The sequence below is a fragment of the Podarcis erhardii genome (genome assembly GCF_964252035.2).
Source record: "Podarcis erhardii genome assembly, chromosome: 3".
NCBI classification, from domain to species: Eukaryota; Metazoa; Chordata; class Lepidosauria; order Squamata; family Lacertidae; genus Podarcis; species Podarcis erhardii.
The window spans coordinates 26,981,922-27,004,415 of record NC_138507.1 but is presented as its reverse complement, the minus strand read 5'-3'; the positions used below and the strand labels follow the sequence as shown (position 1 = coordinate 27,004,415).

The window sequence follows — 22,494 nt, the reverse complement described above, 5'->3', positions numbered from 1 at the left end:
TCTAAAAAAACACCAGCCAGCTGGGTTGGAAGAGTTTCTTTTGGCAGCGATTCTGGGAAAGATGACAAGTTCATGTTGCATGCATCTTTCCTTCTCCAATTCAGATACCCAGGATCTGAAATTCTTTGATCACCCAGTGCAGAGAGCAGGAGAAAACATGGCCAGCTAACCCTATTAGAACGATTAGCAGAACCCAAGTTGAAGTTCAAAGTCCTCTCACATTCTTAATAGAACATTCCTGGAAAGAATATAGCAGAAGCATCACAAGGGGAGTAGATTGGCTAGTTTTGGATAGCTCTATGGTAAGTTTTGCTGTAACCTATCTAAATTCATGTCCAATATAAGTAGAATATTTAGTAAAGGCCTGAGAAAAGTGTGGTAGGGTAGCTACAGAGCTGAGAGTTTAGGAAGATCCTATATACAGAAAAGGGTGCCTGGGAACTTTAGAGAGATGCAAATCCTCCATATTGACAATCCCAACATAAATCTTAGTGTCCAAAGTATTCCTGTCTTACTAAGCATATATCAGTGAATGGTGATGACCTTGAGATAATTCACAATCCAATTTATTATGTGGGTGTCTAAAGACTTAAGAGACTGCTGATATTCACCAAAATTTTGAAGACACTAAACCCACAGGACAGCTCTTTGGATCATAGCCTGCTAATTCTATGTGCCAGGAGGGGTTTGTCTTGCCCTTTTTAAATAGTAATTCCCCCCACGCACACAACTCGCTTTCAATTCTAAGCTGCCTTTCGAAAGTAGCTTGTGATACAATACAGAGGTCCGACGTTAAAATATAAAGCATAAAAAACCTCATTGGTGTGCGCCTTTGGATAGCAGCCACTATTTCGTAATCTGGTGAACCGGGTTTGTGTCCCCACTCCTCCACATGCAGCTGTTGGGTGACCTTGGGCTAGTCACACTTCTCTGAAGTCTCCCAACCCCACCCACCTCACGGAGTGTCTGTTGTGCGGGAGGAAGGGAAAAGAGATTGTAAGCCGCTTTGAGACTCCTTAGGGTAGTGATAAAGCGGGATATCAGATCCAAACTCCTCTTCTACAAAAGTGTGTAGAACAGAATGTTGATATATCCCATTCTACTAAAATTACTTCAGAATTAAGTACATCTAGCCATAGATGAGATCTATGTTATATTGTTTTGACATTTATGGGATGCAGAATATATGCGAACAGGCTATAGACTTCACACTTTTAAAAGGCAATTTTCATTACTATAAAGAGACATTCCCCCTACATGAACTACATTCATGGATCATCTTAAACATGTCTATTTCAAGTCTCATTGAGTTCAATGGGGCATATTACCAGGTATGTGGGTACAGGATTGCAGCCTCAAATTCATTACAGCATCAGTTCAATAGTTAAAACCTAAAGCTATTTGCCATTCCGAACTGTAAAAATGGCTCACAGGTCAACATTCTTCTGTGAAGTTTGTGTAGCAAAACTGGCTCAGGTCAGTATCAAAGTTTATAAGGAATAATGTGATGCAGTGAATAAGGTAAGACAGCTCAACTCTACCCTAGGTACCCAGAGTTCTCCCTTTACCCAAGCCATTGAAGCAGAAATCTTGTTAGTGCTGCTGAACAATTTGCTTACTGTTAAAATGCCAAAATGACTAAAAATCAGTAAACATTTAAAAGTACATTGGCATCCTGCTGTATATCAGAAATACAGTCAGGCAGGTCTAAGGTCTACAGATCAAGACATGCTCAATGTCGTTTCATACAGAAACACTGGATCAGAAACTGTTCTGGTTCCTTTTTCTATCAGAAAAGCCAGGGATAAAGGGTCTTAAAGATTATACCAGAACTCTTTTTCAGTTACCTACCTTGGGCAGTAGTAAGATTGTTGTGTGGGACATTAAACCTTCTACAACCAAACCCTAGCAGAGACTCCCATTCTCTCCAAATGTTTTTTTCCCCTTTCTTTCTCTCCAAATGTTTTAATAAAAACACATTACTTTTATGATATATGAACAACTGAACTGTTTTATTCAATCATTTGTTGTACTTTACAGCTGAAATTCTGGAAACTCGAAGACGACATCTTTGCCTGTGAGTTTCTTGTAGACACCAGAAAATGTTTCTACCTGCAAAGGGAAGGAACAGAAGTCATAAAAGTGGTAAACAGAAAACTATCGTTTTCTACAGACACAATAGTTCATGTACAAATATACACAGCGAGTTTCAAAACGGTGCTGTACATGGCTTTACTTCTTAGAAAATGTTTATTCTTTGAATTTCTATCCCATTCTTCCTCCCAAAAGAGCTCACGAAGCCATAGAAAAGATATGGCACTGCCATATGGAATTTTGGAGGTGAAGTCCCTCTTCCATACCGTACTGTGAAATGGAACTGTGTCACTCCACTTGTATAGAAGCACAGCATTTTAAACTCCAGACAAAATTATGAGAAAATCTGAACAATGCCTGTGTTGATAAATAAGTGGACCAGTATCACTCTGCCATTTGTGTTCCATCGTTCATCGTAAATGGCTCCATCTTGTGATGCCAGGTGCACACACCAATACTATTTTTTCTACTAACAATCAGGTAGTACAGATGTGCCAGCATGCCGGTTGTTAAAACTGCAAATTCTCATGCGGTACTGCAGTGTACTACAGAGTCAGCAAGGACAGCGCTGAACACCCAAGGAAAGCTGCACATTTCCCCAAGTTTTTGCTTCCTGTTTGAAGATACTGCTGGTGGAAAACCTGGCTCGTTTGAGCACCCCAAGGGGATGGGCTGTCAAACAGCTTGAACACAGATTAATCACAGCAGCCGGAATAGCAGTAATCTTTGCCAGTTTCAAAAAGGGACGCAGGTGGCGCTGTGGGTTAAACAACAGAGCCTAGGACTTGCCGATCAGAAGGTCGGTTAGAATCCCCACGATGGGGTGAGCTCCCATTGCTCGGTCCCTGCTCCTGGCAACCTAGCAGTTCGAAAGCACGTCAAAGTGCAAGTAAATAAATAGGTACCGCTCCGGCGGGAAGGTAAACGGCGTTTCCGTGCACTGCTCTGGTTCGCCAGAAGCGGCTTAGTAATGCTGGCCACATGACCCAGAAGCTGTACGCCGGCTCCCTCGACCAATAAAGCGAGATGAGCACCACAACCCCAGAGTCGGTCATGACTGGACCTAATGGTCACCTTTACCTTTACCTTGCCAGTTTCAACTCTGCTTGCTTCGTGAAGTGCTTGGGTCCAAACCCCTGCAATGCAGGAATCCTGCCCACAAGCCATCCCTGGGTGGGCTCAAACTCACCAACCTTCTGGTTAGCAGGTAGACACACTGACCCACCGCGCCACAGAGATGCCCTTTCTTACCTTGTGTTCAACATTGTTCTGTTGCGCTTTGTCTAAGTGAACCTTTATGAGCCGGCTGCCATCCAGTTTTACGCGGATTCTCTTGCCCACAATTTCACTTGGAAAAACCAGATCTTCAAGAATGGCATCGTGCACCGCAGTGAGTGTACGGCTAAACAGAAATATTATGTACAATTAAAATGCTTTTACGAATGCCAACTTTCCCTTCATCTGCACCACAGAGAATCATTAGAGAAGCAGAAAGACTGGATACTTCTGTGGACTGGATACTAACACAGTAGGTAGCATGTAAACACCCACAGGATGAATTCTTCTACCCTCACCCAATCCCAGGGGTACAGCAGACAGATCTGGTGACTAAACCTTATGAAGTGCCAGTAATAAGGTAGTGAACAAAATCTAGCAGCATTTAGGTTTTAGGTATAAAATAAATAAATATGGAGCTACCTTATACTGAGGCTAACCACTGCCCCACCTAGTCCAGGAGGCTAGGAATTTCTACACACAAAACATGTCATCTATCAGTGAACTATGGGTCTACCCAAGATTAATGCTTGGCAAGGATCAGAGACCCACAAGTGTCAGATTAAAACAGTCTTCTTCCTTGAGTCTTCAAGGTTTAAAATGTGCACTCATGGCAAACGGAACTGAATGGATTAAGGCATGATTATTACACATATAATATAAATTTGAGATTACCTCCTGGGGCGCTTTTGCTTGTTTTTTGTGCGGCTTTTTCTTGTTGGCTTCGGCAAAATTCTTCTCTGTTAAAAGACAATAGCATGACATATATCAGCACATTTCTCTTGTGTTTAGGAATGGAATTAACAAACCAGATTTAAGATGAAGAGTATTAGAGCCAACCAGATACCATGGGAAGGTCACAAGCAGGACTTGAACACAATAGTGCTCTCCCCACCCACTGGTATTCAGAGGAATACTGCCTCCAACACTGACAGGAACAAATTCATGGAGGACAATTATAAAAACATACGACTATGACTCTTGTGATCCTAGTTCCTGTGTGATGCTATGCTGCATATACAGAGCTGGAAGTAGGAGTCAGTTCAAGACTTGTGTCCAAGTATGTACAAGACTGCAGGGTTCTGATTCAATTTAGCACACCTTTCACAGACAAATAATTGTTCTACCTCCATTAACACTCCCCCCACCAACCCAGCATTTTGTAGAAAGTTATGACAAGCTGCCACCTACCTGAGCAATGAACACCACATGCTTTCCACTGAATTTTTTCTCCAACTCACGAACTAGCCGCACTTGAATCTTCTGAAAAGATTTCAGCTGAGGGACTGGCACGAATATGATGATTGCTTTCCTACCGCCACCCACTTCAATTTCCTAAGCAAGAACAGAACTGGGAATGAACATGGTTTAAGTTTTTAAATATCATCCAGCGTTTGCAGGATTACTTCCAGTCATGAAACACGGATCTTCTTTAGACCATTGGTCTATCTAGCTCAGTTATGATCTGCTCTTGACCAGCGGTGGGTCACAGATAAGCTTGGTCATTCGGCTGGAGATACCACAGACTGAACCTTGGAGTTTCTGCATTCAAGGCATGGGCTCTACCATTACATTATGTCCCCTCTTGGCTAAACTACCAAAGGTGGATGTGAGAATGAGATGGGGAGGAAAACCATGTAAGCCACACCTTGAGATCCTTAGAAGATAAAGATGGTATATAAAAGAAAGAAAGAAATAATAAAAATAAAAGGATCAATAATGAAATCTTTATTTTTTTGGAAAAACTCTTTGGCTCTTAAGGCAACAACCTAAGAAGCACTTCTAAGTATCACCATTTTGCAGCAGACCTAAGGCCAGACCAATAGAAACAAGCGCCACTAAGTTTTATGGAAGAAAAGCACCACATTTATCAATATTAAATGCATGAATATATATATATATATATTCATGCATTTAATATTGATAAATGTGGTGCTTTTCTTCCATAAAACTTAGTGGCACTTGTTTATATATATATATATATATATATCAACTAGGAAAGCACACCTGAAAACCTCCAAGTGTTTTAAGCGCTTGTCCAACAAACTACAGTGGTACCTCAGGTTACAAACACCTCAGGTGTTGTATAAACTCCAACAAAAAGTTAGACCAACATCCACTTGGCTTATTAGTAAGTATCAAACCCGGTGTAGCCTATTCCAGAATCCTTTAAGGCAGCCTTTACCACAACCCTACACATCTTTACTTTTATACAAGCAAGCAGGTATAGGATGGAAGTCCAATTTACCTGTTTAAGAAAAAGATAATTGTTCAGTTCCAGATATAATCTCCAGTGATTCTCAAAACTGGAACATTAGCGATGATTGTGTGCATTTTTAGTGTACATCACCAAAGGAAAAATAACAGTGTAATGTGATATATCCAACGGATGGAAAAACAACACAGCTCACTGAACTCATGAGGGCCTGGCCATAACTTCATGAAATAGCCATTATTTCAGATTCCTCATCTGAAAGAAAGCTTATAATAGCTTATACTGCACATGACCAGGCCTCTAAGGTATTTTTAAATTCCTAACTTTTGAGTGGCGTGTTGATTTTCCATACCTGTTTTCTGTGAGAAGCACAGCTTCCCTAATTTCTGCAAACACAACTACTACAGTGCACCTAACAACATTCCTGGTTTCCATGAACCGAATGAATGAATGAATGCAGCTCATCCTGAACACATCCAATTAGTTTGATCACTTGTGTCCTGCATGGTTTGTCTTCACAGCAACTGTAAAAGCTGGGAAGTTATAGGAATATACAGGATGCCTCCCACACCAGCCTTTTCAGTCTGGGGGGGAAAAAGCTTTATGTCCAACATTGTGGACATTGTGGACATTGCCCCTTACGGAGCTAAGCTCCCATACGCCACCTGGGCAGAGCCATGCGAGAGCCACCTCAATGGATGCCCATGTTGGACTCTGAGACAACAAGAAGTTACACATCTGTCCGCTAAAGACATTTCCAGGCGGAAAAATGCTGTAGAACTTAACACACACTGCAATTATCACTTTAAATACCAACATGGTAGCTTATATACACCAAGCATCCTATAAAATGAGCCTGCACCATTGAGAAACACCATTTTTAAAGCTACCTTTGCTGCTGTGATGTTCAATTCTCTCAGCTGAGCCTTTAAGTCAGAATTCATCTCCAACTCCAGGAGAGCCTTGAGGGAGGAAAGTTAAAAGGAAAGTTAACAAATATCTTCAACAAACCAATTCTAAAATAACTATAGTTGTTCTTGGCTGTAAAAAATGTTTTGAGGGGGGAAATCACTGAATACCTATGTTCCTTTGACTTCTGTCAAAGTCACATTTAACAAGTTGATGTAGCAGGATCTGCAACAACTACCTCAGTTACATATCAAATACATATAGTTCAAATGTTCCCATAAACATTGGTCAACAGTAGAGGAGTTTGCAAACAGCTTACAAAGATACTCTGGTTGTAGCTGCTGAATGTTAATTAGCACAACATCTATACTAAAATATAGGGCTATGACATCATATTGGAGCCTCCAGATTCCAACCCTCACATGTTCTGTAAGCAATACAGCCTATATTACCAGCTCAAAGGAGCACTTACCTGGGAGATACCAGACTCAAATTCATCTGGCTTTTCGCCATTGGGCTTCACAATCTTTGCGCTGGAACTGAACATGGCCTTTCTGCATTTCAAAGGAAACAATCAATATCTCAATGTACTGATTTAAAGAATGATTTCCACCTATCACAATGACATCAATGACATGAAGAAGTGTGCATGCACACGAAAGCTCATACCAAGAACTGACTTAGTTGGTCTTTAAGGTGCTACTGGAAGGAATTTGTTTTGTTTTGATCAAATTAGGAAAAACCTTGATGGTGGAAGAAGCCAATTCTAAAGGCTGGCTCAGTCATATTACTTAAGAAAAAAGCAGTGAAAGATTTAGTCTTTGTACACATTTTAAAATGTTGTATGCACCCTTAGCAGAAGTACCACAAAGAGAAGTGTAGTGGTTAAAAGTATTTACTATGAGCAAAATAACATTCTTGTTTAAGTTTAGCCAGGATCTTATTGGAGGTCTGTGGGGAGGACATAATCTCAGAACTGCAGCCCCCACATCTACAATATAGGCTCATTAACAGCAGTGTATATTACAAGGCCTTTTTCTCAATTACTAAGATATGAAGCACACAAATAAAATGAAAGATTAATACGATGCAGAACAGTCCACACACAGAAGGCGAGCAGCAACATGCATTTTCCAGCTACCACAGAATCCTTACAAAGTGACTCTAGAGAAGCGCATGAGGACCCCAGTCTTAAGCATCTTATTAAAGCTTTATCAAAGGGCCACAGTCATAGAACCATGGACCTGGAGAGTTGGAAGGGACCCGGTTAGGTCCTCTAGCTCAACCCCCTGCAATGTGGGAATATTAACTAAAGCATCCATGACACATGGCCATCCAACATCTGCTAGAAACCCTCCAAGGAAGGAGAGTCCTTCTGAGAGTCTGTTCCATTGCCAAACACCTTTTACCATCAGAAAGTTCTTCCTGGAATTGCTAAGTGGCAAGGCAGAACTACCACCTGAAATAGTTTTTTGGGGGAAGGCAGAGCTACCATCTGACACAGGTTTTGGGAACCTGCAGCCCAGCAGCTTCTAGACACACGGCCAATGCTGGGAGTCATAGTCCATTAACACCTAGGGGGACACAGGCTCCTCATCTTAAATAGGATTCATGCAGGACCACGTCTGAACAACTTCCACAGATACACACACACACACCCCAGGCAAAAGTCTCCCTCCCCTGCAATATTGGGGAGATATGACAACTGTGGGGCGAAAGCTTCCTGCTTTGCATCCCTCTCTTATTCGAGCAGGGCATACTGGGAGCTTACGGGCCATGTGCTGCCTTTGGAGGTTGCGGGGGGGACGACGACGACAGGGAGGGAGAACCGGCCTCCGCGCCCCTCCCCCGGGAAAGCTAAGGCACGGAAGACAGTCCTGCCTAGTGGTTAAAGCTGCTGATAAGACTACACAGAGCGTCCCAAGCAGTGTGCTCGGTGCAACACTCTGCGAAAGCCAGGCGCACATGGAAGAGCCGTGGACACTCCAGCAGCCAAGAGAAAGAGAATTGGGGGGTCATTTCCCCCTCCCTTCCACCGTCCCCTGACCCATCCCCGAAATGCGTCTCCTTCGCCGTCCCAGGAAGCCATCGGGCATTAAGGGGCGGCGAATCGGACGCATCTCCGGACACTTGGGCCAGGCGCGGGGGCTTCCGTCGCCCCGGAGTAGTATCACCGGAGCCCCGCGGGAAAAAGCCCCCACGCAGCCCAGCAGGCCCCGGCTGGCCGTGCCTACCTCTCTCAGCGCCGGCCTAAGGAAGAGGAAGAGTTCTCGCGAGAGCACCACAGATTCTCTGCCGGGAAGGGCCGCAACACCGCCCACTTCTCGTCCCGGGGAGCTTGGGATTGAAAGGGTACTTCCGCCCTTCTGAAGCTTCCCGGCGGGAGGGAACTCCTGGCAGAGGATAAAGCGCTGCTTTCACCAAACGGCAATACTGTGCTGTATTGAAGAGCAAATTTGGGGAACTGGGAGTATGTGGTTGTGCCGGCTGTATTAATAAAAGTAAACTTTCCATGCCTTTCCTTCTTCCTAGTTGCAAATCCACCAAGGGAACAAATACGCACGCATTAATGGGTGTTTTAAAAAGAAAGCGCTCCAATGTTGTCTAGTCGGAAGTTGCCTGCTTGAGCCTATACCTGTAAGAATACGGTTTGATTTTTTGCTCAGTAAGAGGTAGAATTGAGCAATCTGTTTCAAAACACCGCTTTAGGCGCTTTGCAAATATAATATATGATCCGTGGTACTGTACAAGTAAAATTAGAGCTGCATAGGGTATTTGGCCTTGGGAGAAAAGCAATGACAAACCTAGACAGCATCTTAAAAAGCAGAGACATCACCTTGCCGACAAAGGTCGGTATAGTTAAAGCTTTGGTTTTCCCAGTAGTGATGTATGGAAGTGAGAGCTGGACCATAAAGAAGGCTGATTGCTGAAGAATTGATGCTTTTGAATTATAATGCCGGAGGAGACTCTTGAGAGTCCCATGGACTGCAAGAAGATCAAACCTACCCATTCTGAAGGAAATCAGCCTTGAGTGCTCACTGGAAGGACAGATCCTGAAGCTGAGGCTCTGATACTTTGGCCACCTCATGAGAAGAGAAGACTCCCTGGAAAAGACCCTGATGTTGGGAAAGATGGAGGGCACAAGGAGAAGGAGACGACAGAGGACGAGATGGTTGGACAGTGTTCTCGAAGCTACCAGCATGAGTTTGACCAAACTGCGGGAGGCAGTGGAAGACAGGAGTGCCTGGCGTGCTCTGGTCCATGGGGTCACGAAGAGTCGGACACGACTAAACGACTAAACAACAACAAGAAGGCATGAATTAATTCGCATGCATCACAACCCTATGCACACCTGCTAGAAAAATAATCCCCACTTTGTTCAATGGGACTGAACCCCAAGGTAACTGTGTATATTTATTGTAAAGGACTGCAGCCTCAAATGGAGATTTAAAATGATCGCCATGAGCCTCAATAACCAACAGGATGAGGTAGGGTATTTGGTGGGTCGGAAAATGCAAGTTTGCTGCTGGTTGCAAGAGATCCTATGCTCATTCCAAATTTACATTTTAGAATGGGACGAGGAACCATTTCCTCTTTTCAATAGAAGCTCTTTGCCCTCCAGCATTTGCTAAATCGGTAGTAAGAAAGCACCATTGTTGGTGAAAGGGGTAATGCATGGAAGTATAGTCGACCGTTCAAAGACCCTGGTGCATGTTCCCCCCTCTTTTTTGTTTCACCAGTGGTTTTTCCCGATCTCTCCTTAGGGAGAGAGGGAAGCCCAGGAAGCGCCATTCGTTTTGTGTGCCTTAGCAGGAAGAGAAGTTCACGCCTATCCTGATCTGCGAGATAAGGCAGGTGAGCGAATGCATGGGTGGATGAGCCGAAAATGGTGGAGGGAGGCTTCAGTTCGAAGTGAAGCCACTGGGTTTGCAGCCCAGAGCCTGCCATCGGCAAAGATTTCTAGCACGTGGCTGATTTCAGCCTTATTCTACTATTGCAGCGCAGTGGCGCTTAGAAGTGGGTTAGATTGGTGAATCATGCAGTCAGTCATATCCTTTTTTCTATCGTGCTCTTGCTGCCCTTTGGTGTGACGTCACTTAAGCCACGGCTATAATATATTCCGAGTTGACCCAGGAGTAAACTTCGACTACTTTCTGGGCAAACACGTGTAGAATTACTGTCCATCAGAGGCTCAATAAATCCAGGAACTAGAAAGTTTGGCTTTCAAGTGTTTGCAGAATAAAGCCATTAGCTGCTGTTGGTGAAAAAAGTCTCCAGTCCCATTTGGCTGTTTCTAAGTAAGGTGCACTGAGTTAACACCGGCGCTTTTCATTTTCCCGCCTTCGGCGCCAGCGCATGCGCACTCTTAAGGCTTCTCTCTTTTTGAGATTTCCTTCCTCACCATCCATTGCTTTTTGCAAGGCGTTTGAGGAGAGAAGGCGGAGACCGCGGCGGTGGAAACGCGCCTGCGCGCAACACTGTTCGGTTTCCTCCGCGTCGTCACTTCCTCGCTTGGACCCTAGGGGAGAATAGACTCGAAAAGCACCACTCTTCCGGTCGATCCGTCTTTTAAATAGCTGCCATATGAGGGGCGGAGGAGGTTACTTGCTGCGTCTGCCCACCCCCTCTTCCGTTTGTGATCCGGAAGTGTCGGCTGCCTTTGTTGTTGTTTTCAGCCTGACCCTCAAACTCCAGCGCGGCTAGTTATGCGCCTGCGCGGCTGCCCCGAGAGCGGAAGAGCAGGAGAACAGCGAAGACGGGCAGAGAGAGGGCGGTGGGGGGGGGGAGCTGGGAGGTCAGGAGAGGCGAAGTCGGCAGTTATTATGCTGCGCCGGATCCTGGCCTTACTCGCTCATCCTTGTTTTCTCCCCAGCAGCGGCCCCGGAACTGTCAGGAGCGGCAACATGTTCTACGCGGTGCGGAAGGGCAGGAGGACCGGCGTGTATCGCACCTGGTAAGCGGAGCCACACCTGGAGTGGCCAATCTCTCTTCTCCCTAGGGCCTAAAAGCTTCGTATTCCTCCCAGTCTGGAAGGGACCCCGGGGGTCATTGCTCCACCTCCCCCATGCAGGATTTTTTTTCTCTTTTTAGTAAAAAAAAATTGTATTAATTTTTTTCTTGCTTTACAAGAGTGTGTGCGTTGCCTCTCAATAATATTAATTAATAACAGATCTGTCGAAAGTACAGAGAGAATCAAATTTATGCAATAATAATAATTTTTATTTATACCCTGCCCTCCCCAGCCAAAGCCGGGCTCAGGGAGGCTAACAAGCAATAATAAAAACAAGTTGAATGAATACAACTTAAAAACACGATTAAAATACAACATTAAAATATTGAAACATTTAAATATTAAAATGCAGCCTCATCACAGGAGAAAGGAAAAGTGGTACATCTGAATACAAACGGGATCCGTTCCGGAGCCCCGTTCGCATCCTGAAGTAAACGTAGCACGCAACTGCGGGGGTCGCGTTTCGCTGCTTATGCGCATGACGTCATTTTGAGCATATGCGCGAGCGGCGGAACCCAGAAGTAACGCGCTCCATTACTTCTGGGTCGCCACAGAGCGCAACCCAAAAATACTTAACTTGAAGCTACTTCAACCCCGAGGTATGACTGTACCTATATCTGTGTTGCATAGTTGCCCAACGCAGGGCTCGAACCCACAACCCTAAGATTAAAAGAGTCTTGTTCTCTACCTACTGAGCCTGTACCAAAGAGCCCAAGGCAGCAAACATTATCTTTCACCCCCCCCTTTTTTATATTAAAAAAAAGCCCATTCTCCTAACAACCCTGTCAGGTGGTGGTACTGAGAGCAGGTGTCTGACTCCATGCAAGCTTCATAACTATGTGCAGATTTTAACCCAAATATTCCTCACACTAGTTCAGTGCTCTTAGTTTCGTGGGGCTTTGCATTTAAGTTACTTTGAAAACAAAAAATGGTTAGATTTATGTAATCGTTCCAGGCCCCAATGCGGCTCGCATAGCCTACCCCAACCATTCTCCTTTGAAGGGCTAAAACTATGGTGGATTCTTGAGGATGGGAAACTTTCCTTCCAAGAATTGTGTGAGGATTTCCCTTCAGCTGATATAGGGGAAAGCTTTGTGTCCCTAGATTTGCTTTAATGAAGAGTAGGTGGCATTGGAGCTAACACGTTTCTTTTTAAAAAAATAATAGCTTTATATTTTTATAGGGAGGAATGTAAAGAGCAAGTTGACAAATATAAATATGCAAGCTTCAAGAAGTTTTCAACAGAGGAAGATGCTTGGGACTTCGTAAATGATGGATCAACAGGTACATTTTGTCATTCAAGTGGTAAGCACTCTGTAAAGGCTTGGTGCTTGGCAAAAATTTTAAGAGTAGCCTTCTGGTAATTAGTGTGGGTGTGCTAAATGCTTCCCACAGAAAGCTTGATATACTTGTCACTGGTCGGCTGTATTTCCAGATGGCACAGGCTGAGTTCTCAGTTCTGGGATATTTTTTATGTAGGCTAATTGCTCCACCGAAGATTTAGGATCTGGCTTGGTTTTAAGTGAAAGTGGTGGATTTGTATTAATAGTGATGAGAAGTTACAGCTGAAAGAAGGGAAAGTCTAGACCCTTGCATATCTCATTTTGCAGTAGATCAGAGGTGGGGAAAATACGGCTTTCCAGATGTTGGACTACAACTCAAACCATCCCTGTCATGCTGTCTGGGGCTGATGCAAGTTTGAGTCCATCAACATCTGAAAGGCATCAGATAAGGGGCCTGAAAGACCTTGTAACTAAAATAATTTCTTTGCTTTATGAGAGTGTTCAAGATTTTTAGATAGTGTACTGCTTGACTAACTATTGAAGATGGTTGCATTCCCGTGGGCTACTTTAGAAAGCTGGGAAATGAAGACTACATTCCGTTGCTTACTTCCTTGGGAATGGGTCCTGCTGAACTCAGTGGGACTTATTTTTGAGGAAACATGTAAGATCAAATTGCAGTTTCGATAAACCTACAGTTGCATTGGAGCTTGGTTCATGTGACTTTTGTATGCAGATCATCTAGCACAGGAAGAACTTGTACTGGCAATTGCTTTGTCACATAATACAATGTGTTCCCTTTAAACTAGGCACACTGGCAGGGGATTCAGGACATGCAGATGCATCACAACCTAATGACCCAGCGGTTGTTACAGAAGGTGCTCCTCATACTTGTCTTGGTGTTTGTAGTGCTGTAGCAGATGCATAATGCGCCAGGCTGCACACCCCTCTGCTTTCATTCTGGATGGAGCTTTTCTAATGTGCTTTGCATTACTAAACTGCAACCTGGCTGTCTCTCATTCTTGCTCAGTGTGGTATTTGCCAGAAAGAGAGATTCAGTGTTTCAGTGCCACCGCTGGATTGCTCTCGCCCAGGATACTGGTTCAGTGCTTCCACATATTTTTGTTGGTGGCTGAATGTCATGGACTGAGTGCTTGGAGAAGGGACATAGAAGGAGTTGGGAGTATAAAAATAAGCAAGTGCTTCAGATAGGTCAGGACAAATTACAGATTCATGAAAATATTCCCCAGGTTTCGTATACAAAACTTACTTGATTATGGCAATTTGTTAGACTTGTTAGTCATTTGGTACTCAAAGGTCTCCAAGCAACTTAACACAAGGTACATTACACCAAACAACGGAAGAGTTACATTAAATGTGTTACTTGGTTGAGAATCCAGAGTATCACGAGAGCACAAATAGGGCATTCCTTTATGGTACATTTGAGAAGCTGGCACACTGTTCAAGAGTTCTCAATGGTTGCCTATCTGTATAGTAGGCAATACAGATCTACATAAGCCACTCACAACTTGTAATGTGTATCTAATATGTGGAAAAACGACCGTGTCCTAATTGTTTTGTAGTAGATACAGCTAAGTAGTTCTAGAAATTGCCAGTGGATTTCCATGAGCTCATCTTTTGTGTGGATCTGTGCTGCTCTCCATTTAATCGCTGAAAGCATACTTCTACAAGTTAGCACTGCTCACTCTTTAGCCTTGTAATATATCCCTTATTGTGTCTCTCTCTGTGTGTTGTTATGCATTTTTCTGCAGTCCTGCTCACAGTTAATTCATGAGTTATTTTCTAATTACTTTAGAGGGACTTCATTTATGTGATTGTGGGTGTATAAGGTTCTTGAACATGAATATTATACTTTAAATGTGATTTTTTATTTTTTGCATTTTGTTTCTTCTACGGTTTCAATAATGCAGCTTATGAAAGACCAAGAAATAATAGGTTCAAGGGTAAGAAGACAACATCGTGGTCAGATTATAGTTCATACAAGAAACCATATGAACAGCCCTCAGAGAACCAACGTGAGAGAAAGCGTGTAAAATATACCGAAGTACCTTACACACCTCCAGAACGCAAAGATGAATTCTCATATATGGGTAAGTGGCTTTATTGTAGCAGGTGACTAAACAATGTCGTTTCCTAAAAAAATTTAAATAGAGCTTTTAAGCTGTTATTATTTATTAAATTTGTACACTGCCCTTCTATCCAGTTCACAACATAAAAAATATAAGATAACAAACCCCAAAATACCTAAGAAAAACAAGAGGAAAAAAGAAAACCATTAGCCCTCCCCCTCCCCCATTGGAAGTTCTTTGCATATATATAATTAATACGCAAAAGAGCTTTGCAGTCTTCTTACTCTTGGAAATGCACAAGTCACTCCTATTGAAATTGACTTAGCTTCTGCCTAGTGAGTTATGACACAATCCAAGCCCTCTTTGCTGGGGGGTGGGTAGATGGAGGTGTCCCTGTCGACCTGCAAGCAGAAGTGCCACTAGTGGGTTTCATATCAGCGGTAGCTAATAGAAATTGCTGGAACGTGTATTCCAAGGGAAGGATTTCACCTGCCCAGGATCCCTTGAGTTGCACCCACTGTTGTCACATGACTGCTTTGGGCCCACTTGCTGGTGCAGTGATTTGCTTCCCCCATGACCTTCCACTCCCGCTGTTGTGTGAAGCAAGTTTGTGGATTCAGCAGTGGCCCCAGCACTAAACCAGAGTAGTCCAGGTTTTGAACTGCACCATTAGTGGCTGTACAGAGTTTGGAATCCAGGTCTTAACACATTGACCGATAACAATTTTTACACTTGAGAACTTTTCCAGTACAGTCGAACCTCTGGTTATGTAAGCTTTGGCATGTGCGCGCAGCATACCCGGAAGTTTTTTACCAGGTTTCGCCCTGCGCACATGCGCAGAAGTGGTCGTCAGGTTGCGGAAACCTTGGGATTTGACCAGACCTCCGGAATGGATCCCATCCGCAACCGGAGGTACCACTGTACTGAATTAGGGATATATGAATGCCTCCATTTAAAGAAGAGAGAGCTACTTCACAGTTCAAAGTAATGTACCAGACATTCTGTGTGGAGCTCTTAAATAGTCCACATAGGATTTTATATTTGATTATATCCAATTTATCCTTTGCTTAAGCTACTGCAGATTTCTGCACTATATATAATAATTCACAAACTTGTGTAATAGGTTCTAGTAGATGATGACCCTTAGTATAACAAAGCACTTTATATCTCCTGGTAAATAGATGAAATAACTCTTTGATGGAGTCAAAGACCCATGGGAGACAAATGTTTTAAAACTTGTGTTTTTAATCTTTTTATTCTGTGAACCTCCCTGAGATCTTGTGATGAATAAATCAAATAAATAACAATAATGTTAATGTGACATACAGCTATTTTGGTAGCTCACTATCTTTTTCTGAATACAATAATTCAAAACAAAGTGGCTCAGTTGTGCTATGTCCCTTGAAAGCCAGTCTGCATTGGGAACAGGACATGGCTTGTTTGTATGGTGTGTTTTTTACTCATTGTTCTAAAATATGTCCTGTGTGTATTTTTGTGGGAACCTCAATAAGATTTTAATTTGGCAGTAGTGTGTTGGGTTGTCCTGATCACCTTTCTTAAATATCAGAACTAAAATACTTGACGTCCATCCAGCTGGCAATATTCCTGCTGAATTAATTGTCCCATTTGCATTTTTAGGAGATTATGCAGTTGTTTATACTGATGGGTGTTGCTCAAGTAATGGGCGCCGTAAAGCCCGTGCTGGAACTGGTGTCTATTGGGGACCCGATCATCCTTTGTAAGTAAGAAATGAGTGGTCCAATAACTTGCTATAAAAACCATTCTAATATTTTTTTTTTTTTTTTGCGGTGATCCCTATTGTTGTTTGCATCTGGACATGGTATTTTCTGTCCTTCCACTAATACTATTTTCAGAAGAAACCTTTGGCTAGAGGGTGGACCCGCTTGATCCAATCTTCTGGCTCTTGTGAAGAGTTGCAGGTTCCTGGCCCCATCCACTCAGCCAGGTGAATTCAGTCCAAGCATAGTTTCATTGGTTGTAGACTGCAGGCTGTAAGAAGAAGAAAAAGTGTGCATGGCCACTGTCCACTGCTTTCCTAAGCAACAAAGAGGAGCCTGAGTCAGCCTCATGGTGCCGTCTTGACATATCCCTTTTCTTCTGTCTTGAAGGAGTTCATGCTTTTTCAGACGGATAAAATGGCTGCCTCCTTGCCCACCAAAGCAAATGTCCAGAAACCAGACCGGTAGGAAGTCACATTATGGAGGCTAGCACAGTGGTGTCCAGAATAGCTGCTGAGATGTCCCTGGCAGAAGCAATTAATGCCAGGAGCATCTGTCAGAATTCGCTTCCAAAGCATTCAATATAATGTATCTTCCTATCCAGCTGAAGATCTTCAGGGCTTGTGATATGTAGAGGGAAAGTATGGCCTCTGTCATTTGTCCAGGTGGATGGTCAGAGTTGGAGCAATTTGTTGTCTACCAATCCTGTCCTTTCCTTGGTCACATTTGAAGGAAATGGCTTGTTTGACGAATGTGTGGACCAAAGGAAAGTAGTGGCTGCTAAAAAAATAATAAAAATACATGGTCATCTTCCCAGGGGCTTTCTCTAAATCATTCAGAACCAAGAGCACTAGCCACTCATCACATCTTGCACTGGCAGCCTTGAAAGCATGAGAAGCCATTCAAACCTTCTGGTTGCTCTTGGGGGAAATGTGAGATCTGGCAGTGGCCCACTTGGCTCCCTACTTTCCTCCCGAAGTGGAGCAATAAGAGGTCTGCCTGACTGAATAACATAAAACATAACACTTTAAAATAGCAAGGATTGGATTTCCATTCCCAGGAGGTGCTTCTGTCCAAGTTTCGGCCTTTCTACTTCATCCCTCGGTGCCATAGTTCCTCAGCCCATCTCACTCAACAGGGATTCCTAACCCTTGGATGGGTTTTTGGCAGGGGCTGTTGGGGACAGAAGGGCCATAGCCTTCCTCTGGCATTTCTTTTAATCCAATATGAGCAATTCAGGTAGAAACAAACATGGCGTAGCACTAAATTTGAAAATCTGTGGTTTGAAGGAAGAACAACATTGGTTTTCCTATTCTTATAAACATGCAGACTGTCTTTCAGGTCACAGATATATTTTGATCCCTTTATTAGCCTTGAAATGTTTCATGCATGAGAAAAATTACTTGAATGTTGTATGTATTTTGTACTCCTACAGAAATAGTAGTGAAAGACTTCCTGGGCGGCAGACTAATCAAAGGGCTGAAATACATGTAAGTTAAATGGAACACAGAATTGGCACAATTGAGTGCTTGAGCCTTTTAGTTTTAATGGAAATGTACGTCTGTTTCAAGGGGGGAACTGCATGGATATATATAGAGAGAGAGCGTAGTTTGGAGAAATTGAAAGAACAATTTAAAAAGTTATCTCATAAATCCTAACAAGAGATTGCATGATTGATAGGCTAGTGACGCAGAACAATTATGTAGCTATTATGAAAATTCGTAAAACCTAGTTAAGTAATTGGCCATGGCTCCCCCCCTCCCCAATTGTCTTTAACATAATTTGCATCAACTTCTGGACGAACAGTGCTAGAATTGGATTACATTGCTTTTGTGTTACAGTTTTGAAACTTGGCATCAGTATTGATGGTTCAACTTCCTTTCTGCTGAGTTGTATATTTTAAATGTTTTCTGTAGGCAGCTTGCAAAGCAATAGAGCAAGCCAAGAGTCAAAATATCAATAAACTGGCAATCTATACTGACAGCAAGTTCACCATCGAAGGTAAGTCATTGTGTATTGGGAATAAGTAATAAGGCAAAAAGCATGTGAAATGGCCTTCTGAAAGGAAAATAAGTTTGTGCAGGGCATGGGACTTGGTATTTTGATTATTTACCAGATGCTTCCAGCACCTTTCTGGGAGACCGTTGAGGAAAAGGTGGGCTAGAAATAAATAACTTTCCAATGATCAAGACCTAGGAATTTAGCATGTAATATATAATGAATGTTTGCTTTTGATGTTTAAGCAGATCCTAGTGGTAAGCAGGCATGTGAATGAGTGTTGGGTGTTTTTCTATTAAAAGCTAGTGGCTTGGGAAGGGTTTGCATTGAAAGCTAACAAATGCTGCTCTCCGGAGAATACTTAATAATAGAATTGTGGCCAAAGGAGGCTGTTCTCCAAATACTGTTTCTTTTCCCCCCAGTCCCAAGATTTACCAGCCAACGTTGCCTTTCTGGATTTATCTTCTGTCAACTTAAAGCATTTGTTCCTAAGCTAGGGACTGCCATTTCCTATGTTTAAAACTCATATTGGCAGCTGATAAATAAATACCCATATGTACCCAGAAGGTGACTTCCTTCTCAAAAGCAAAGGTTAGAAGTGGGTTGGTAACAGTAGAATCCACATCTGGTTTTAACTTTTTATTTCGAGAGAGACCTGAACATCTGCAGATGTTACCCGCTATCTACGCTTGAAGTGGGTCCCTGTCCCTGTCCACAAACTTATGGCAGGCAAGACCGGTGCTCAAAATGGGTGGTCCCAAAGTCAAATTGAATATGCATGACTTACAATGGGCTGCAAATTTATTACAGCAAACTTTCAGTGCCTGCTTAGACCCAAGCTTGGATTCGCCACCATGTGCATTTCTTTGAACAGCACAACTGGATGGCATTTTGCAGATGTGCGGTAGAATCCGAGGACAGTTTCAGCAGTCCTTTTAAAAAGTCACGATTCAACAGATGCATCTTGTTCTTACATAGGTATGACAAGCTGGGTTAAAAACTGGAAGAAGAATGACTGGAAAACATACAAAGGAACAGATGTAACAAACAGAGAGGACTTTGAAAGGCTTGCTAATCTTTCGGAAGGCATGGATATCCAGTGGGTAAGTTAGGAGGTTTGAAAAGGCAAGACTTCATCAATATCAAGTGCATACTATTAAAAATGAATGTTAACAAAATAATGCAAGTAATTCTGTTTAGTAATGGAAATGTGCAAGTGTTTGGTACTAGTCCAGGGGAAGGCCTGTGTTTTGTTATGTTTTGAATCAGAAAACAGCATTTTATTCTGACCCGTGTATTTTTCTTCACCAGTTTTTTTGGGGGAAATTAAAATACAATGTTACTTTCTAACTCTTTGCGAGTGGGGGGGGGCTGGAAAAAATGTCTTACCAACACACTGCCTTAACAGTAGCAAACTATTTGCATGTCTATTCCCTAGCTTTTGATAAAAACAAGAATTGAGTATTGGCATTTTTAAAGAGTCATTTTTGGCACTTTGAACTGAAAGCTGCCTCGTGAGATGTGGAGGGTGGGGAGATAGTCATAAAATGAAGATGATTGTACAGTTGTAGTAACTGGTTCAATTTACTGTTAACAGAAACACGTTCCAGGTCATTCTGGCTTTGCTGGAAATGAAGCGGCTGATCGACTAGCAAAAAAAGGAGCTGGAAAGTCCTCGTCCTAGAATGTGTTAGAAATATCCATTGACTTTGGGGGCAGAGTAACAACATTTCTGACTTAACAGGCTGCGATTGTGATGGATAAATGTGAATTTTACTGACTCGTATCCAATTTCTTGATACTGAGAAGCCTCAGGTTTGGATACTTAGGATTATTCGAAAGACGGCAAGAGATACTTGAACAAAATGCTTGTTTGATGCATTCTGGTTATGAAGAGTTACGACACCACAGAATTTTACGTAAGGCGTTGCCAGAGCTTGTCATTTCTTTCACAGTACATGTACATTCAAGAGTTGTGTTTTATATAAAAAATTATAATAAAAGTTTTTGTTTTTCATCTTGGCATCTCAACTGCAATAGATAATAACAACAAACACCAAAATCATAGATTACAACAGCATGTGCCAAATACACATCAGTAGCAAACTCAAGACAGTATACTCAAATCAGCCCAAAAAACTGCTCCAATTCATACTTTAATCCACATGCGGGGAGCCTGTTATTAACCAAGTTGTTGGTGGGTGGGGCCAGAAGCAAAAATGGGAAGAGCAGCAAATCTACATTTCTGACTTTTTAAGATAGGTAGTTGTTTCTGCACAGAGTCCACCAGGCAACCCAGAGGCATTGTTGGAGTTCAGAGATACACTCCAGTCACAGAGGGTAAAGTAGGGTTGGTGGTGTATGCCATACAGAGAGAGTCCCAAGGGCCTGATAAGAAAGGCCTGGGGGGGTGTCACATTTTGACCTATGCCAACAGAGGATGGGGTGATTCCCCCCCCTCCCCAGTTCCTTATGGCCATGGAAAAGTTGCTCACGGGTTACTATCCAGCACAAACTGGGTACAGTGGTGCCTCGCAAGACGAAATTAATCCGTTCCGCGATTCTCTTCGTCTAGCGGTTTTTTCGTCTTGCAAAGCAAGCCCATTAGCGGATTAGCGCTATTAGCGGTCTAGCGGCTTTTAGCGATCAGCTGAGAGGCGGCTTATCAGCGGAACAGCTGATTAGCGGCTTAGGAAAGGGGAAAAAAGCGAAAAAAAACCGCGGGAACTTGCAAGATTTTTTCGTCTTGCGAAGCAACCCCATAGAGAAATTCGTTTAGCGAAGCGCCTCCAAAACGGAAAACCCTTTCGTCTAGCTGGTTTTCCGTCTTGCGAGGCGTTCGTCTTGCGGGGCACCACTGTATTGGGGATGGTAAATAAATAGCCTTCTAGAGTTAGCAGACCGCTGCTGGTTTAAAAGCCCCCCAGGAAATTCAAGGGCACCAACTGGATCCCAGCAACTGTATTGTGGCCATTGCTTATTTAGCTCTGTGCCTCTCCAAATGGATCGACAATAATAGTGCAGAGAAATGCATTCCAAGTCTTGATTTTTTTCCACCCTGCAATTTGACTTTGACAGTTTTCATGGTTCTCTGAGATTATTAATGACCTCTCCTGACCAGTCCTCTCTTCATAATTCCCCTTCATCCATCAGAGAGCATGGTGCTGTTGATCTGTCTCTCCTTGAACTGGCAAGGCAGAAGTCATTTGCCAATCTCCCTGGGAGGTGATGGCTCAGAATACACAGCAGATGTTTTATTCCGCTACTCTTCTCCCTCCTAGAGCTTCTCCCCGTCTGCTGAGGTTATTGCTTATTTTACCAGGAGGAGGAGATGTTGTATTGTCATCAAGAAACCTGGAACCACGAGAAGCACTGTGATTCGTGGACGACTTCATCTATGCATCTATACATAATCTTCATAATATTTTCCTTTAACATCGTACATGCAGTGAACTTAACCCCTTTCCTCCATAGCCTCTCCCAGTCCTCCATCATTATATTATGTCCCACATCCCTTGCCCAATCAATCATGACCGATTTAACTTGTTCATCCTTTCTATGCCACTCCAACAACAAACTACATTTTAGACATATTCTTATCATCAGTATCTAACAACTCCGTTTCCAATTTGTTTTTTTCTGTTGCAAAACCATTTCTCTTGTCCATCTTATATAATTCGTTAATTTGATAATATTGCAACCAATTCACTTTATCTTTAATTTGTTCAAATGGTTTTAATTTAAAACCTTCCTGATTCTCTAACAACAAATCTGAATACCTCAACCATTTGTTTTCCATATTTAACTTTTTGGGGGGCCTGTGCTTCCATTGGTGAAATCCATTTTGGTGTTTTTCTTACTAAGAGATCTTTGTATCTAGTCC

General features: G+C 42.8%; 2 protein-coding genes and 1 long non-coding RNA gene across 8 annotated transcripts; 1 reads left to right on the top strand and 2 right to left on the bottom strand.

Annotated features, from left to right (window-relative positions):
* Positions 1-1,983: 1,983 nt before the first annotated feature.
* Positions 1,984-8,800, bottom strand: RPS7 (ribosomal protein S7). The gene is made up of 7 exons (XM_081857489.1): positions 8,728-8,800; positions 6,966-7,047; positions 6,475-6,546; positions 4,561-4,704; positions 4,045-4,109; positions 3,346-3,496; positions 1,984-2,112 (listed from the first exon to the last, which is right to left on the bottom strand). The coding sequence occupies exons 2-7, from the start codon at positions 7,038-7,040 to the stop codon at positions 2,035-2,037; spliced, it is 585 nt and encodes a 194-aa protein (XP_081713615.1). The 5' UTR covers positions 7,041-7,047; positions 8,728-8,800; the 3' UTR covers positions 1,984-2,034.
* Positions 8,801-10,247: 1,447 nt separating this feature from the next.
* Positions 10,248-20,628, top strand: RNASEH1 (ribonuclease H1). Of its 6 annotated transcripts, none has more exons than XM_081857336.1 (10): positions 10,248-10,348; positions 11,367-11,447; positions 12,688-12,809; positions 13,594-13,662; positions 14,716-14,895; positions 16,513-16,612; positions 18,049-18,103; positions 18,530-18,614; positions 19,590-19,714; positions 20,209-20,628. In XM_081857336.1, the coding sequence occupies exons 2-10, from the start codon at positions 11,398-11,400 to the stop codon at positions 20,293-20,295; spliced, it is 873 nt and encodes a 290-aa protein (XP_081713462.1). In that variant the 5' UTR covers positions 10,248-10,348; positions 11,367-11,397; the 3' UTR covers positions 20,296-20,628. The 6 variants fall into 6 exon arrangements, with proteins under 6 accessions (XP_081713462.1, XP_081713463.1, XP_081713458.1 ...); XM_081857337.1 differs by having other exon boundaries at positions 10,265-10,344; XM_081857332.1 differs by lacking the exon at positions 10,248-10,348 and having other exon boundaries at positions 11,128-11,447.
* Positions 20,629-20,754: 126 nt separating this feature from the next.
* Positions 20,755-22,219, bottom strand: LOC309339434. The gene is made up of 2 exons (XR_014155345.1): positions 21,467-22,219; positions 20,755-21,126 (listed from the first exon to the last, which is right to left on the bottom strand). It is a non-coding gene; the product is annotated as an uncharacterized lncRNA (long non-coding RNA).
* Positions 22,220-22,494: the final 275 nt, after the last annotated feature.

Bases quoted from the DNA above. Each gene is read 5' to 3' on its own strand.
- RPS7 (XM_081857489.1), bottom strand. From the start codon at position 7,040: ATGTTCAGTTCCAGCGCAAAGATTGTGAAGCCCAATGGCGAAAAGCCA. The intron at 4,705-6,474 runs GTAGCTTTAAAA...GTTCTTGCTTAG, and splicing joins TGAACATCACAGCAGCAAAG to GAAATTGAAGTGGGTGGCGG. The intron at 4,110-4,560 runs GTAGGTGGCAGC...GTCTTTTAACAG, and splicing joins ATGTGGTGTTCATTGCTCAG to AGAAGAATTTTGCCGAAGCC.
- RNASEH1 (XM_081857332.1), top strand. From the start codon at position 11,200: ATGCGCCTGCGCGGCTGCCCCGAGAGCGGAAGAGCAGGAGAACAGCGA. The intron at 14,896-16,512 runs GTAAGTGGCTTT...TTGCATTTTTAG, and splicing joins AGATGAATTCTCATATATGG to GAGATTATGCAGTTGTTTAT. The intron at 16,613-18,048 runs GTAAGTAAGAAA...GTACTCCTACAG, and splicing joins TGGGGACCCGATCATCCTTT to AAATAGTAGTGAAAGACTTC.